Source organism: Lepidochelys olivacea (assembly GCF_965140295.1).
Source record: "Lepidochelys olivacea isolate rLepOli2 genome assembly, chromosome: 3".
In the NCBI taxonomy this organism is placed as follows: Eukaryota; Metazoa; Chordata; order Testudines; family Cheloniidae; genus Lepidochelys; species Lepidochelys olivacea.
Genome location: NC_140413.1, coordinates 46,170,456 through 46,188,149, shown reverse-complemented (window position 1 = coordinate 46,188,149; position 17,694 = coordinate 46,170,456). Strand labels below are relative to the sequence as shown.

The 17,694-nt window shown below is 41.5% G+C and overlaps 1 protein-coding gene across 2 annotated transcripts in view; it reads left to right on the top strand.

Moving 5' to 3' along the window:
• The window catches only part of GCLC (glutamate-cysteine ligase catalytic subunit), a 57,028-nt gene that overhangs the window by 15,815 nt on the left and 23,519 nt on the right, over window positions 1-17,694 (top strand). For both annotated transcript variants that reach the window (XM_084622380.1, XM_084622379.1), the window contains exons 2-6: window positions 7,763-7,875; window positions 10,933-11,115; window positions 15,180-15,293; window positions 15,949-16,007; window positions 16,091-16,227. In XM_084622380.1, the coding sequence (XP_084478506.1) occupies window positions 7,763-7,875; window positions 10,933-11,115; window positions 15,180-15,293; window positions 15,949-16,007; window positions 16,091-16,227 (606 nt within the window). The remainder of the gene's footprint in view (window positions 1-7,762; window positions 7,876-10,932; window positions 11,116-15,179; window positions 15,294-15,948; window positions 16,008-16,090; window positions 16,228-17,694) is intronic.

Here is a 17,694-nt window from a genome sequence, read left to right as displayed (position 1 = left end):
CCACACCCCTCATTCCTATAGGTGTCTGCAGCCCCACTTTGCCATCCCCAGGATTGTAGTGATTGTTTTTATTTTTCTGAACACTTAGTGTGATACTGAAAATGGGCATGTTAGGGATTTGGTGTGGTGCACTGGGGTGTCATGATATGGTGGACTAATGTTGCACTCAGCACAAACTACTGCCTCAATTTGATTTCCTTACTTTTTAGTGTTTGCATTGTGGGGATATATTGCTTGAGCAACTATACCTTCGGGGGCGTGTGTGTGTGTGTAAATCTAAGGATTGCTTCCAAATGAGATTATATGTAATGCGCGGAAATGGAAATGTACAGAACGTGACTGTCCCTTAAAGTGTGCCAACACTCTCACAGCAGAGATTACCTCTCTTCTCTGCAGGACTAGCTGAATGCAACTGTTTGGCTTTCTTTGTAGCTAGTGATCTGCTTCTATCCCACAGAGGATGATTCAAGATTTGTCTAGGAGTTGGGTTTGTAGCCTTGGCTGTAAAGATCTGAAGAGTCAGAAAGTTCTTATCCTGAGAAGGAAAGGAGTACTTGTGGCACCTTAGAGACTAACCAATTTATTTGAGCATAAGCTTTCGTGAGCTACAGCTCACTTCATCGGATGCATACTATGGAAAATACAGAAGATGTTTTTATACGCACAAACCATGAAAAAATGGGTGTTTATCACTACAAAAGGTTTTCTCTCCCCCCACCCTACTCTCCTGCTGGTAATAGCTTATCTAAAGTGATCACTCTCCTTACAGTGTGTATGATAATCAAGGTGGGCCATTTCCAGCACAAATCCAGGAACAGGAGAGTGGGGTGGGGGGAGAGAAAACCTTTTGTAGTGATAAACACCCATTTTTTCATGGTTTGTGTGTATAAAAACATCTTCTGTATTTTCCACAGTATGCATCCGATGAAGTGAGCTGTAGCTCACGAAAGCTTATGCTCAAATAAATTGGTTAGTCTGTAAGGTGCCACAAGTACTCCTTTTCTTTTTGCGAATACAAACTAACACGGCTGTTACTCTGAAACCTGTCATTATCCAGAGAAGCGCTTCTGACCATTAAAATAATGCCATTTCATATATCCTTCTTGTAGTAGGCTACTGCTCTGTGCCCTTTACCTATCAGATATAATGGTGAAGTAAGGATGATCCGGAACGGTTATACAATATACTCCTAGGGGAATTCTGCACTTTGCCCCTGTGCAGAATTCATGTCCTCCCTGAAAATACATTCTGCCGGGAGAGGTGCTGTAGTGACAACTTTTGCCCAACAGAGGTTCACACAGATTGGGTTTAGAAGGGCTATTTGGAGGGACAGACTAGGATGAAGGCACAGGAGCTAGTGGGGGACAGCACTGAGCTGGGGTTGAATGGGAGTGACAGTGCACGGACATGTGGGGATGCAGGAGGAGGCTGTGGGGCCACAGGGGGGAGGAGAAGTGGCTGAGTGTGGGTGTAGGGACACACTGGGACGGGGCAGATGTGTTTTGATTGAATGGGAGATGTTATACCAATAAAATAAAAACCAGCAGGATCTTATTAAAGGGAAAAAGGCAAAATACCACATTTATTGTGAATACAGAAAGAATCATAGTAAGCAGTTAGTTATAGCTATAACATTCCATTCAATCTCCTATTTATTCACGCATTCATTCACACACACGCGCGCGCGTTCTGCAAGGTTGTTATCATAGTTACCAGCCTTAGAGTTGCTCATGCCAAGCCACTGGCCAGGTGGCCTGGACATGAGGAGGGAGCAGGGCCTTGTCAGATGCTCATCTGATGCTCCTGGAAGTTGGTTTGCAGAATCAGACCCCCAAAGTTCTCACTTTTTAGAGTCTATTTTTATAGGAATTTCTTCCTATGCCAGTCTATGGGAATTGCTTCATCATGCTGTTGCTGAATCAATCAGCAGATAGCACATTCCTGAGGGCTCCGTGCTGCTAGATGTTATCTTGTTCTTTGGTTCTCCCATTCTTGAGGCTGTTGGGTGGATTCCAGTCTGCCCTCCGGGAGGGTCCTTTGGTTATTTCCACTTGACGCCTTCTTCAGCGGATGGACACTGGATTCTTAGGCTGGTACCTCCCTGATCATTCAGTTATTATCCACACCATCCATCCACATACATCCTCTATCTCTATTTTAATCACAATTGTTAATACAACAAAAGTGCAGGGAGTCTCTGAGTGCTGTTTCTGTTGTTAGAGTATTGCTTTGAGTCTCTCTCTGTGTGAATTGCTTTGAGAACAGAAAGAAAAGGAGTACTTGTGGCACCTTAGAGACTAACCAGTTTATTTGAGCATGAGCTTTCGTGAGCTACAGCTCACTTCATCGGATGTACTAACACAATTAGCAGCTTGCAAGTTTCACACACAGAGGGAGAGAAACAGTACCAAAAACCAAGAGACCTCTTAATTAGTAATACCCTGGAATTTAAACTATGGGGAATCAAACTCATTTGTGATTTTAATACAGAACTTCTTTAATATGATCCAACAGAGAGACTAGGGGTTAGCCAGAGTCTACATGGGGGAGGTTCCCCAACTCCCTAACAAACCCATGCCCAACTCTTCCATAATTCTCCTATCTATACCCAGCAACCCTCCAGGTTCACTGGTAGACTCCTTCCCAGCAATTACTTCCCTCTCCCAGAGCTCCTGTGTTACCACAGACTTCCCCAAGCCTTTGCACTGCTTCTGGGGGGGGTTCAGGAAATACATTTCTGTATTATAGTTAAATGAATTATTACTCAGTTATGTATTCATAGGCCTTGTAAGGAATCTATTTGTCAAGAAACATTTTCTGATTTTTTATTTATTTTTGGTCTGCATTATTAGATATATTTGCTGACCGGTATGATTATATTGTGTTATTTTGACAATAAAAGATTCAGAATTTTGCATAAATTTTAATTTTTTGGCACAGAATTCCCCTAGAAGTAGCAGTAGCTACATATCACAGGTGATGGCAGGTGAGCAGCACAAGGAAAGACCACTGTTTCTTCCCTCAACAGTTATTTTCGTATGTGATGCCACAAGGTTAGGATCTGTTATATTGAGTTTCTTAGATTGTATGTAGGGTTGGTTTACCTTTTTAATACACTTAACTTCCATGATCACTAGGTTTATTTTTCTGTGGATGTGCGTTTTCCATTTATCACGACCCATGCAAGATGCTTCCTTCTCCCCACCAAGGCAAGCTTGCTATGACTCCTTTAAGAGCCAGTGAGCAGACCATTCTGGCCACTCCAGCAAAATGTAGGGTCCTTCTCTTTAGGGAGGGAAGTAGTGAACTCAGCTTACTCCTCTGTCAGAATTACTTCAGCCTGTGCCAGTCAGAAAAACAAGGGACTAGCTGCTTTCATTGCAGATTTGGAATGTTTCTGGGGCATGCAATCTCCAGTCTGTCACTGAACAATTTATTCCCTTAAAATGGCAAGGCATGCTGCCCCATTAGGGATTCCTAGCAATGCTTTTTGTCGGACATGTACACTGGTAACTTGTTCTAATACAGCAGGGGCGGGCAAAGTTTTTGGCCTGAGGGCCGCATCGGGTTTCTGAAATTGTATGGAGGGTCAGTTAGGGGAGGCTCTGCCTCCCCAGACAGCTAGGCGTGGCCTGGCCCCCACCCCCTATACGGCCCCCCGGGACTCCTGCCCCATCCAAACCCCGCCTGTTCCCTGTCCCCTGACAGCCCCCCCTACTCCCGGAACCCCCGCCCCATCCACCCCTCCCTGTCCCCTGACTGCCCCCGCTGCCCCATCGAACTCCCCGTGCCCCCATTCAACCCTCCCGTTCCCTGCCCTCTGACCACCACCCCAAACTCCCTTGCCCTCTATCCAACCCCCCCTGCTCCCTGCCCTCTTACCGCGCTGCCTGGAGCACTGGTAGCTGGCGGCACTACAGCCGTGCCACCCAGAGCACCAGGACAGGCAGCTGTGCCACCCGGCTGGAGCCAACTACACCACCGCGCAGCATAGAGCACCGGGTCAGGCTGCAACTCTGCAGCTGCGCTGTCCGGCAGGAGCTCACAGCCCTGCTGCCTGAGCTGACGCTGCGGGGGAAGGGGGAACAGCACAGGAGGAGCTCAGGGGCTGGGCAGGAGGGTCCTGTGGGCCGGATGTGGCCCGCAGGCTGTAGTTTGCCCACCTCTGTAATACAGGCTAGTTAAAACTAGGGAGAAAAGTGAAGAACTACAGAAGGACCTAACAAAGCTACGTAACTAACAATGCCAGGTGAACTTCCACATAGAGAGTGCAAGACTTTTACAGCTATATTGTAGGCAATGAATTCCCACTGAAACTTACCAGTGACTATTGTCCTCTGAATTTTACCATAGATACAAAACATGTGACGAACCTATTTACAGTGAGCCCTGGTTCCATCATGCAAACATGTGAAGTCTGAATATACCAAATTTTTTTTACCTAGCTACAAGAGAAGACTTTTGACAGGTTAAATTTAAATTGTTTAAAGCTGTTCATTCAATGTAACCTACATTAGCAAGCAAATTCTGTGGATTGCCTGGGATTGTTGACAGCGGCTTGATTTATTTTTTTTCCCTCAGTAATTAACAGCAGATCCTTCTGTTAGGAAGGCTGTGGAGCTGTCAGTCAGACCCTTTGGATACAAGATCAGTTATTACATCGACAGCTGGGTGAATGAGGGAGACTGTTTACTAATGTGTTCACATTATGAATCATTTTGGTCGGATCAAGTTTGCTTCCTTAAGTTATCTCAGAGTTCTTTGTAGCTCTCATCTTATTGTCTATAGTTGACTTTACAGTGGAATTTGGTCTTCATTCTTCCAGGTTTGAGGTAACTCTAGCTATATTTGTGGGGCTTTTTTTATTTAAAAAAAAATAAAAAACCCTTCCTAGTATAGTGGGAAAGCTGTGTCAAAAAGGAGGTTGTTGCAGCATGTTTCAAAAGCTCTAAGACTCAGGACGAGTCTGAACACAATTGTGTAACTGAGCGTAGTTGCTCATCTTCTCAACGGGCTCTTGAGCATGGGGTGCTGTTCTTTCACTCCTCTGTTCAACATGTGTTTGGGGTTGTTAGGAGGGTTTGTAAGGAGGTATGGGTGCGGTGTTTTCAGTATGCTAATAGTGCCCAACTGTATGTCTGTCTTGTGCAGCTCAGTGCTTCAGCCACTGTGTAGTTGAGATTGGGGCGTGGCTGAGATAGCTGTCTGAAGCTCAAACTAAACAAGAAGGAGGTGGTGATGGTGGACTGTGGGAAGTAGCCAGAGGAGATGGAAGAGGTAATACAGTCCCTTTTAAAGTAGTACATTCCCCATTAGCCTGCCAGAGATTGCAACTTGGGTGTATGTTAGACTTCCTGCTGCTGCTGCTGCTGCTCAATGATTATTGCCGCAATAACCAGGTCAGTTTTTGGATGTAGACGCTGCTACTGGTATCTATCCCTTTGTTACCTCAAGAGTTGACTTGCAATGCACTGCACATGGAACTACACCTTACAATTATTTGGAGAATTAATCTGGTGAGGAATACCCACAGCTCACTTAATGAGCAGGGTATCTTGCTGGAAGTTGCTCCAGATTCTGAATGGCTATCAGCTGTTCTCTGGGTAGAGGTATAAGATGGTTTTCATTACCTAGAAGGCTGAAATGGCCTGGGTCTTGCCTACCTGAGATCACCTACTGTGAGGTCAGCAGTGGCTCTTGAACTGGATCTCCGGTATTATAAAAGAGAGGGGGCTGCTGACTGGGTATACTCTGCTAGAACTACAGGACCTTAGAAGTTGCTCTCCCTCCTTAATCCAAAATGGTCTGAATTTGGTGATGCTCCAGGCACGCACAAAGCCCTCCATTTGTTAGGGATTTCAGTAAGACATAGGGGTGAGGGGTTTTTTAAGAATCTTTTTTTTCCACTGTGTGCTGTCTGAGATAAGGCTTGATTATTTAAGGCTGATGGAATTAATATTTGTATATTGGTATTAATGCTGATTAGTTATTGTAAGTCCAATTCTAAGGCCCCTCAGAGCTTTTTCTATGGATGTTACTTTTTCCCCCCAATGTTAAACCTAAAGAAATCTCTGACAACTTATTCAACGATCGGCCCTCTCTCTGCTAAGAATGCTTTCTCTGGCTCTCATGCTTTTCATCCTAATTCTTGTTAACTGTATTGTCTTGGAATGCAGCTGTCCTAGAGATTTATAAGTGGAGATGAGAGTCAGTGAGGTAGCTGATTTATGGCCTTAAAACCATTTTTCAAGGTTTTGATCACACAAGACTAATAGCCAGTGGTGGGATTGGAGCACAGAGGTCATTTGTTCTCACCGCTGTCGGTCGTGCTGAGTTGAGCTACTGCATTCTACACAAGCTGGGTTCTCTGGATTGGTTCTACCTCTACCAACAGGTGCAGATAATTCCAGTAATCTAGAAGGAGATGGCTAATGTGTAGATTGTCAGCCTCTCCTCATCCAAGAGGAAGGGATAAAGTCTGACAGGCTGAAGATGAAAGAAGATATTTCTCCATATTACAGTTGCCAGTTGGTGATCTCCCAGAAGCTAAAGGCATCACCTCACTTTGAATGGGGGGTAGGTACCTTAGAAGCAGGACAGTGACCCACCTAGTGTTTTGAACTATTTTTCCCAACCATTCAACTTCACTTAAATCTTGGCTGGGTTTGGTTTGAGCCAGCTCTTCATCCAGATGCTGATTTCTTGTGAGCATTGGGACATCTTTGTAAAGGAACTGGCAGCAGACAGTTTAGTTAAATGAAACTGACAAGTTGCACTCTCCCTGCAGCTAGGACCACAAATGCACATATAACTGTTAATTGTTGACACTGCTGTGTTGAATAGTGATTAGGCTCTGTGAAGGGGAAAGAAGGTACTCCATGTGAGCTCTCCTCTCCAAATGGCTTGGCATCCAAACTCCAAATCAGATAGTTTTGCTGAGAATTGATTTTTAGTTTGTGGAGGCTCTCACACCCAGATTCCTGAATTAGGCAATAAGGGGGAGAAGGAAAATAACTTTTCTGTATCTACCAGCATATTTTCATTACAGAACAAAGCAAGAGGACAACATTAAAGGTGCTCTTGCATGGTTGTAAGTCAGTTGAAGTGGTAGTGAATGATGGAAAAATTATATGTGTATTAAAAACTAGTTAAGTCTCGGCTCTGTTTGTTTCTAGACCGTGGCGCATGTCATGGGTTTAGAATTTCTGTTAGTTGTTCAGAGAACCTATGAGATCGTGTCTTTTTGATGTTAGTTGGGATCTGTTGAAACTCATTTTTATCCTTCATGATTTTAACTAACTGTTTTGTTTTGAGCAGTCTTCAATAGTTTGCGTCTCCTGTTTTGAAATAAGAAAAATGTTAAAACATAATGAATTAACTCAGACCTACTTGCTTATATCATGAACATGCTCAGCACAATAAATCCATAGTGCAACTACTTTTTGCCAATAACTCATCAAATTTGATATCCAAAACTATATAGCCGAACTTTCAGTTGGATATTAAACGGAAACTAGGTTAGTAGTATTTTACAGTTAGCAATTTAATTTTTCCCTTCACATAATAAACATATAATTCATTTAACATTCTCTTTTGTTTGAATATTTAAATAGACTTACAATTTCACGATACATACTATACAAAGAAACTCTATTTCAGGGGTTCTTATCAGTTTGTGTATAAATTTCCCTACTGTTTAACGTTTTTAAAATTTTCCCTAAATGCTAACATTTTGTGTATTTTCATTCGTTATTTATAATAGGTGGAATATATGCTGGTAGCTTTTGATCATGAACATAAGAAAGTACGTTTGTCACTAACTGGAGAAGAAGTTCTTCATACACTGCAAGAGAAGGGTGAAAGAGTAAATCCCAAGTAAGTAGCAGTTTCTTTTATCTCCTTGTGCAAATGCACTGTTGTACAATCTTTAATTACATAATCATGTATGATTTTTTTCCCCCCAGAGGACCCCTGCCTTATTCAGTACACAGGATGGGTGGTGCTCTGGGCAGGAATCAGGTCTGTGTGATGAAGGAGGTTGTTGTCTGTAGGACTCCTGCCTGAGTATTTGTTGCAGAAGTGGGAGATGTGTAGTGAATTGGGCAGGGAATTGCTGGAAGGAAGGGGAAAAAAAAAAAAAAGGGATGTTCTCACAGTTGAATGTTACCCTGGAGAATGGATTCTATCCCTCCCTCTGCCATGGAGTTTCTGTGTAATGCTGGGCAGCCCTTTCTGGCCAACTGAACATTTTGGTATATGTCTAAAATGACAAAAAATAAACCCACCACCCAACCCTCTGGCAGTGCATCTCAGAGCCTCGGTCTACAGATTTCAGCTTATGCTATAACACTGAAAAGCCGTTTAGACATTGAGACTTGGGCTCTGAAGCCTGAGGACAGCCGAAGCTCCAGCCTGAGTCCAAACGTCTACACAGCATTTTTTTAGCTCCATAGTGTGATCCTCATGAGCCCAAGTCTGAATCTGTAGACCTGGGCTCTGAAACTCTCTGCCACAGGTATGGATTGTTGGGGGTTTTTTGTTTTTGTTTTTTTGCCATGTTGATATGTCCTTAAGTGCATGTTCCCTGTTTTCTCAGTGCCCACCTTGAGATCCTATGGCTGACAACTCAGCTGCCACTGTCCCGAATGGGACTTGTGTTTTCAACATAAAAAGTGCTATAAAAATGCGAAGTTCTCTGAAAAAATCAGGCCTTAGGTGTTTCAAGTTGGGCACCAAAAGTTTAGCTGACACTTGACAATTTTGGTTTTTTTGGGCAATCTCTGTTCCCCATCTGCAATATGAAGATAACACCTAATCTCTCAGAGGTATTGTGAAGACAAATGTTTGAAGCATTCAGATACTGTAAGAGCACAAGATAAATGCCAAGGAGGAAATTTTGTATTCAGAGCACTACAAGTATGGTATATATTAAATTAGGCCTGGGGTCTCATGTTGAATAGAATAAAAAATATTAAATGACAATTCACTGAATGAGGCAGAGGTCCTGGGGCTGGGCCAGGGAAGAGAACTTTGTAATTAAAGACTGCATCATAATGCGTACATACATGGGGCTCGAATTAGGGCTACACGTTCAACCTTAATTCTGACTTTTCCTCACTTTTTTTTGAGTGCTTGACTTTGCAAGTTTATTGTTCTTTTAATATATGCATATTTTAAAAAAAAAAAAAAAGCGGAGACAAATTCTATGTTTAAACTACATTGATTTCCCAGTATGGGTCTTTAGAGGGATTGGACCTTTAGAGTCAGAGCCGAGATCTCTACCACTTTAGCGAAGAGAGTAACTGGTAGCAAGAGTAAGCTTTGAGAGGGGAATACACTCTCTCTGGGTTCTGGAGGAAAATGTTTTCTAGTAGCTACAGACCTTGCACCACAACCTGGCCCCACCCCTACCCCACAATTTGCTACCCCTCTGCATTCTAGTCGGGTGTCTTCCTCCCTGCCTGGGTGCCAGCAGAGGGATACTAGAAATCGCAGGAGAGAGTCTCCCTTCTCATAGTTCTGTGCCTAGCACCATATAAACCAGAAGAAGCAATTGCTGGGAAAGTCCTGTTCAGCTACTGCATTCCTGGGATGGAACATGCTTAATGCAGATAAGGTCTTCAGAGAATTTAACTGCCAAACTCTTAAGTAATCTTTGTGCATGTGCAAATGGATTTTTTCAAAGGCTTAGAAATTGGCCAGATTGGGGGCAAAATTTCACAGAAAAGGTGTTGTGGGGTACATCCACCCCATCAGGGTGTGTAACAGTGTGGGGTGGCCTAGTCTCCCCAGTAACCACAGCAGCCCTGGCTCCTATGGCAGCATGGCTTAATGGTCTGGGTCAGTGCAGCAGCCCTCTGTGGCAGGGCAGTGCGGCCCAGCAGCCGGAGTCAATGGGACTGCCCAGTGCGGCCCAGTGGCTGGAGTCAATGGGCTGGGCCACCAGGTCCCAGCCCTGTTTGCAGCAGGGGCATTCACCACTGACTCAGCAGGGATTCTTCCGAAACACACTTAAGTCAAACCCCAGTTCCGCAACCAGATCAATGCTTAGTTCCCTTGGGCTACTTCCTATTAGTCCTTCCACGGCTAGTCTCAGGGGTTCTGTGGTCTTTCTTCCATCTGCAATGTTGGGCAGTTGAGGGTCAGTTGATGCTGGAGCCCAGCTGGTCTCTACGTACTGGAGTGCCGGCAGTCTCTTTGCAGGAGCCTGCAACGCACCTCCATGCCCTTCCAGGGTCAGCCCAGACTGAGCTGAGCTGCTCCTTTTTATATCCTGGTTCCAGCAGAGATGAGGAGGTGTGGCTTCCTCTGCCCACAGAGTGCTTAACCCTTGCTGAACCAGTGTGGGGCCCGTACACCCCGTCACAGAAAGCAAAAAGCACATCTGTGACGCATGGTAAGTCCCTGCTCCAAAGCATGGAGGCACAAGAGCTTCTCAACCAAACAGATGTAAGAATTTTTTAACATGGGCAAAACCGTGTATTTTTCCCTACACGGGATCGTGGAAAAAACAGAACAGTTTAGCTGATATTTAAACAGGAAAAAATATCAGCCTCCAGCGGACACCCAGCATGCAAAATTTCAGCCCAAATAGTTGAAGTTTGGCAAAGTTGTAAGCAACTTGAAAACAGGGTCTTTGCCTAACACTTTCCCTAATTATCTTAAACTACAAGCGGCACTACTAACTCTGCCCATAATAGAAATCAGTCACAATCATACAGCACTTGGACAGTAGAAACTACTACTTCTCTCACATACCACAAGATAGGTGCTATCCAATTTCAAATTCCATAGAATTTTAGAGACTTGGTAGGTTTTTGAAATATGTGATCTTTCCCAAAGGTTTTAGTGTTCCCTATAATTCATACTTAATAATCTGTCTCTTTTGCAGTTGTATAAAAATATTTAAACTGTGCTATTCTTTCATACCAGCCACCCAACACTTTGGCGTCCAGAATATGGAAGCTATATGATTGAAGGGACACCTGGGCAGCCATATGGAGGAACCATGTCTGAATTTAACACTGTACAAGACAACATGAGGAAACGACGGCGGGAGGCTGCTTCTGTGTTGAAAGGAGATGAGGCTCTTTGTACTGTGACATCATTTCCAAGGTTAGATGCTATCTTTTTTTTTTTCTTTTTTCAGAAATACATATGTAAGGCTGTGGGCTGAATGGCCTCTGTGGGCCTGATGAACATTTGTCATGTAAGCAATTTTCAGATTGAAAAGAAAAAGAGATGAATTTAAACTCAGTTCTAGCTCTTGCTGTTCAGGTCAGTCAGTGCAGCTGTATGTATCACATAATTCATTTTTGATGATTTGGCTATATAGATAAATCTTGTTTACCAAAAAGTTATTTCCTGTTGATGCTGATGTGCTTGTGCCTCATTTTTCATTCTTGTAGGTCACTTAAGCATTTCCCAATAGCTTTGTTGCTTACTGAAGACAGTTACTGAAATTAATATAATATAAAATGAACATGCAGCATAGACCAGAATTCAGAGAACAATCTGTGAGGCAGAGTAAATGATCTAATAAAAGGGGTTCCCTCCCCCCTCCCCTCCAGGTTTATGGAGGGATTTGCTAAACATAACTAATCTGAAGCAAATTTCCAAACCGCTTATCTGAACAAAGCATATGCATACCTAAAGTGGAGCAGAAAACTACTGTTGATGCTTTTTGAGGGGTTGAACTGACTTCTAATAGAAAGGGATTGTGGGGAGCACTTTGAAATGAGCATAGTATAAGTACTGCATTGGTATGTGATTATATGTATCTAGACAGGGCATCTGCCTGGAGAGTCCTCTATTCTTTGTATGAACAGCATCTGCTTTAGCTTGTAAAAGAATTTCCAGAAGTAGTAAACTGAAATAGAATTTGGGCATAATTATCAAATAGAAAGAAACATGCTTCATAGTCTCCTCTTGAGAAAAATGATGTTTCCAAGTGGAAATCTGTTAACAGATTAACTTTAGTTACCACAGCAAGTCAAACATGGGAGGAGAATTTTGTTAGATTCTTCATAAAGGGAAAATAAATCCTGCTACACAGTACAACAGGAGGCCTCTTGCAATTCCAGTTTACCTTGTCTGTGTGGCTCCTGAGGTGGTACAGAAATTGATGGTCCTAAAATCTGGCTCATGAGTATTACAAAAATGGGGTTTGCAGAGAAGTTCCCAGTTCTGAGCCAAAAATATGGCTTTTTAAATTATGCCCCAGTAACTTTAAAACGCGTATACTATCAAAATCTACTTCCATTTCATGGAGTACTTAAACTGGTTATGTCTGCACTAACAGGAATGTGTATGAAACCATACACTTGAGCTGTCCAGTGTATTACAGAATTATTTTTGGCATTACAGCCTTGTAAAAAGATTACACAAATTTACCAGTGTAAGTACTAATCTGCAGCCCCACCCTTGTTATGAAGAAGAAAAACACAAGAATTTTACTCTTCCCAAGGAAGCAGGCAAATATAATTTTGCAAGGCTGTGATAGTAACACACGGAGCTGGTTGAATTTAGTGCTTGAATCTAGTAAATTATACACAGTATAAGCTATTTATAAGATTGGTTTGGTCCATTTAAGCTGATATTTCTCACTGAACCCTTTAGGTTATTTTGATCCTGCGTCACGGCCATCTTGCCTTTAAAGTCCTGTTTGGCAGAGCAGAGTCCAGCTAACTTTCTTTGCTAAAATGTTATAGAGATGATGCAACACTTAAAAATTGCAGGCATCTGGAAAGTTTATGAAAATCAATGAAAGCTGCTGTAGTTCTTCCAGGCAGGAGCAGTAAAAAAGGGGTATAGAAATGTGCTTATTAAAATTAATTAGTAGTGCTTGTAGTATTGCTTATTTGTTGAACTCAAAACACTTGGGAAAAGTGAGTATGCATAACTATGCCCATTTTACAGATACTGAAGCATAAAGAAGTTAGAACTTGTCAGGTTTCACAGTAAAGTCATTGGCCAACCTGGAAATAGAACCAGAGTCATGTGATTCTAAATTTGGTCAGATCAGTAGGCTTCACTCTTAAGGATCAGAGTGATACAGTTTTTCTGGTCATGCAGACTTTGTGCGGTTTATGCCAGTTAGTGTTAAATGTTACATTTTTATCTGATAAGGCAGCCTGTAATGTCTCAAATTAAACTGTAACAAATGCTACACTACATGAAATATTATGCCAAATTTTCAAAAATTCTTTAATTTTGAGTATCTTAAGGTATGCTGAATTGCTTGTTTGCATCTATGTGCAGCCAGGTTTTCTTTTACAACACTGGGGGTTGCTTTAAAAAGCATAGCCTTGGTCATAGATAGCATGTGGTGTGGAGTTAGTCAATCACTCACACATTTACCTCCATCTTCACTACCCTTTGACTTTCTTATTAAAAATTAGACATATATCTTCTACTTTAACAATTTCTGATTAGTGTCAAAGAGAATGATTAGAGTATATAAAGGTTATCATATCAAATATGTACATTTCATTGGGTTCTCTAAGAGTTGCCATAAGAATACTAAACCTGAAATGTTGGTTTCCCTAGAGCTGTGCAGTTTTCAAATTCAGAAAATGAATTTTACACTACTGTGGACTGAATTCATGTAGTCAAATCAAAGGAAGCTATAAAGCGGAGCTGTTAAGGTACCAAAAGAGGGTAAAACTATGACACAGATAAGACAGCCTCTCAGGTACCTGCTTCAAAGGAGTTAAGACAACAATGGCTGGGCCATCAGTTGAGGGAAGAACCTGCCTGACTGGCACCATGGATTAGGATGTTTTCCTCTTCCTAAGGCTAGGACTGAGATCAGAAGACCCTGTGGGTTTACAGAGGTGTTCCTGGCAGAAAGGAGTGGGCAGAGGGGAGTGGACAACTCATCTGGAAGCCAGTGGGGACCCAGAGTTAGCATGCAGCGAGGCTGGCACATAGACAGACTTGAGAGCCAGGGTCTGCAGCCACCTTGCTATAATTTGGTGCCCAGAAAGGACAGGGGCACCAAAGCTAAATCACGTCTACCTAGGGATTTGAGGAAATGCCAAAAGTATTTAAGACAATATGCATAGAGGTCTTTTTTTATTTTTTGAATCTACTTCTCTGAGCTCTCTGTACCGTTTGGGTAAATCATACTTTGTTTCAGAGAAACTGCTTCTGAGTCACTGCATGATGTTACTGATCATAGCTCATGAAGGAGAACTCTGGCAGTGTCCAAGTCCAGTTGGACCTGCTAGGAAACCTGGTTGGCAGCTAGGAAGGTATAACTTGGAGACCCAGTCAAGAGTGGTTGGGTTGTGGGATCGCACTCCAAAGAGAAGTAAAGGAATGGACCTGCCACTTGAAAGAGGTGCACTCAAGGTCTCAAGAAAGGGCAGGTTGCCTAGGGATGTGACAATAGGTGACTCCTAAATTTACCATAACTGAAAGATGAGGGGGATTATTTTGGTATACTTTGTGCATTTCACAACACTTAGTTTAGTTTATTTCACTGTTGTCTCTGCATTCAGTTTTCCATGTTTGTGTGAGTGTTTCGTACAGCAGTGGGAGAAGAGCATTTTTAATTTGTAAAATCACAAATTGGCAGGGTGTCCTGGGACATATGTAGTATCTGAAACTACTACTTACTCTTCTGAAATTGACTGGTTTTCAGGTTGACTTTGTCCCTTTAACAATAACAAGTAAACTATTGTAAACACTACTGAAACAGATTACTTTAGGGATTTGAATTAAACAGTACTGTAAAAAGGATCAGTTGAGGGCAGGGAATGTCACTGCATTTCACTTTTAATAATCACGAGTGCTAATGCATACTATGACATACATGAGGACTAATTTTCTAAAGCTTCTTTTAGTGTTTGCCATTAAAATGTGAGCATTTACTATCCATTAACACATAGTGGTATGAAATTCCACTTATTGCAACCACAGACTAAAACTGTGGTAATTGTTGGCAAATGCTGACCTTTTAATAGTGATTGCCATTAGTCCCCTTTCTTTGTTAATGACTACTGGTGATTAGGTAACACTGAAAAGTGCCTTAGAAATGCCTGCAGTAAATATATTTTTTCACTATTTTTATTCCTTTGTCTATTAAGATCATAGTCTCACCTAACCATAGGGCATTTAATAACATAAAATTATAATTTATTTAATTTATGGCTTACTCAAATTGTCATCTATAGATTAGGATGTCCAGGATTTACGCTACCGGAATGTGAGCCAACGCCAGTAGAAGGAGGTGCTTCAAAGTCTCTCTTCTTTCCAGATGAAGCTATTAACAAACATCCTAGATTTAGGTAAGAGTGAGTCTGGAGGAGAAAGAAGAACAACTCTTTATGTACATATTTAATACACAATTTTATCATCGTGTAAGTGGAATGCAGAGCTATGTGAATAATTGCTGTACAAGTCCCAGGGACATAGACAAAGATGTAATGTTACATATTTACTGTCAAGGTGACCTATAAAGGTAAATAACAATTTCAGCAATTTTAGCCTGATACTGGCAGAATTCACCACATGTTTAACATCATCTATGATTCAGTACGTTACCTTAAAATGGACTGTTTCCCTTAAGTCCTGGCACAGCCATCCCACTCCTGCTCAAAGTAAAATCCCAACGTTCATTATTTTGGAAACATCACAACCATCTTGGAATCTAACTAGAGCATGGAGCCAACCTATTTGAGGTGGACAATATTGTGTAGTTCTGCAGAGTCTTTTATTACAGCATAAGATTTAACCTTTGCAAAACTTCCCTTACCCCATTCTCCCATAGATCATAGGCTTCTTTATTCTGCTTGTGATATTACTGTCACAAAACATAGAATTGACTTCAGTGAAGGACCAAATCTGCTACAGTACAAATGAAAATGAGTGAGAGGCTAAGTGGACAAATGTTTGGAAGTTTTTCCTGAAAAAAGCATTTAATATAAACTGTTTAAATTTTAGTACTCTGACAAGAAACATTCGACACCGAAGAGGAGAGAAAGTAGTGATAAACGTACCAAGTGAGTAAATGTCAGTGGTTTTCTTCAAGTAATTGATCTATGTCTGATGCTTTACTTACTGAATACTTGTATTTTCCTCACAGTATTTAAAGATAAGAATACTCCGTCACCATTGACAGAAACATTTCCTAAGGATGATGGAGAAGCAGCAAAAGCAGCTAAACCAGACCATATATATATGGATGCCATGGGTTTTGGAATGGGCAACTGCTGCCTTCAGGTAAAATACATCTGAGTCTCAAAATGATGTAAAATAATGCAATGACATTCTCTTCCCTATAAATTTGCAAATTGTATCTTACACAGTGTGATGCTTTCTCAAAATCCAGTTAATGACTGTCCACAGTTTACCGTTGTCTAATTTTATATTGTAACTTGATAATTTGCCAATATTTAACGTCTTTATAAGAAGGTTATATTCAATTTATATTGTTGGTAAGGCCCATTTTTGGTCTTCACTGATAAAGAGAGCAAGACTTGGAGAACAGGGTTTGCGTGTCTTGATAATTGTGCTGAAAGACCCCTTTATTTAGCTAAGCACCTTGTCTTGGAGCTCCACCATGCTAAGGTGTGGAAGACATGCAGATCAGGACTGAAGTATGTTTTTGGATTGGTGAAAACCCTTAAGCAGAATCTCACTTCAGTCCTTAGCAGGCCACACTTTGAGGAAATAGTTGCAGGTCACCTAGCTTGCAGGTGGACTTTTGAGAAAGAGGTCAAAGAACTAAGAACAGGGTTCGGGAAAGCTCCCTGGAACATTTTATATTGCAGAGCATCTTTAAATAAATACAAATTTCATTGCTATTTTGCTAAATTTTACACCTGTGTAAAATTCTTTCTTCAGAGATATTTTTAGGTGTATTCTTTTCTTTAACCATGCTGTGAACCTCTTAATTAATCCACACAAGTATTTTTCTGCCGTTATTTACGAAGAGGCATGTAATTCTTGCACAAACAAATCTTCCCCTTTGTACCTTTCCATCTCTCTTCCCTAGTTACTAATTTGATTTTACTTAAGATACAGTAACAGTTTGGCATTTCACAGTGCTCCAGTACCTTTTAAATTTGGTTATTCTGAGTGTCACTCTACTGTAGCAATTTTGCACAAGGGGCTGATGGCTGAGATAGTTCTTGTGTGTTTGACTTTGTGATGATAGCTTCTGTCTTTGTTGTTGCTTCTTTTGTGGTAACCAGGAAGAGATCATTATGTTATGCCTCCATGGAATTAAATAGAATCTTCTAAATGCTTCTTGTTTCACAACATTCTGTAGGCTGCACTTGTAGTAATCCTGTCAAAACACCTTTGTTCCAGATTAAAAGACTCAACAATGAATAAATGAACGAACAAAAAATAAAATCTCATTGACAGCAAATTGCACAATGCTGAGGGGAGAAAGCTCACTACAAACGCAGCTAGGGAGGATCCATGAAATAATACATTCAGACTCCTTTTGCAGTGTTTAAACATTTATATGAAGCATTAATTCTTTAAATATGTCCGTATTTTCTGTCATCTTTTATGTATGTCACCTCGGAAGGAGTACTGTGGAAAGGGATCTGTAGGTCATAGTAGATCACAAGCTAAATATGAGTCAACAGTGTAACGCTGTTGCAAAAAAAGCAAACGTCATTCTGGGATGTATTGTAATCAAGACACGAGAAATAATTCTTCCACTCTACTCTGCAC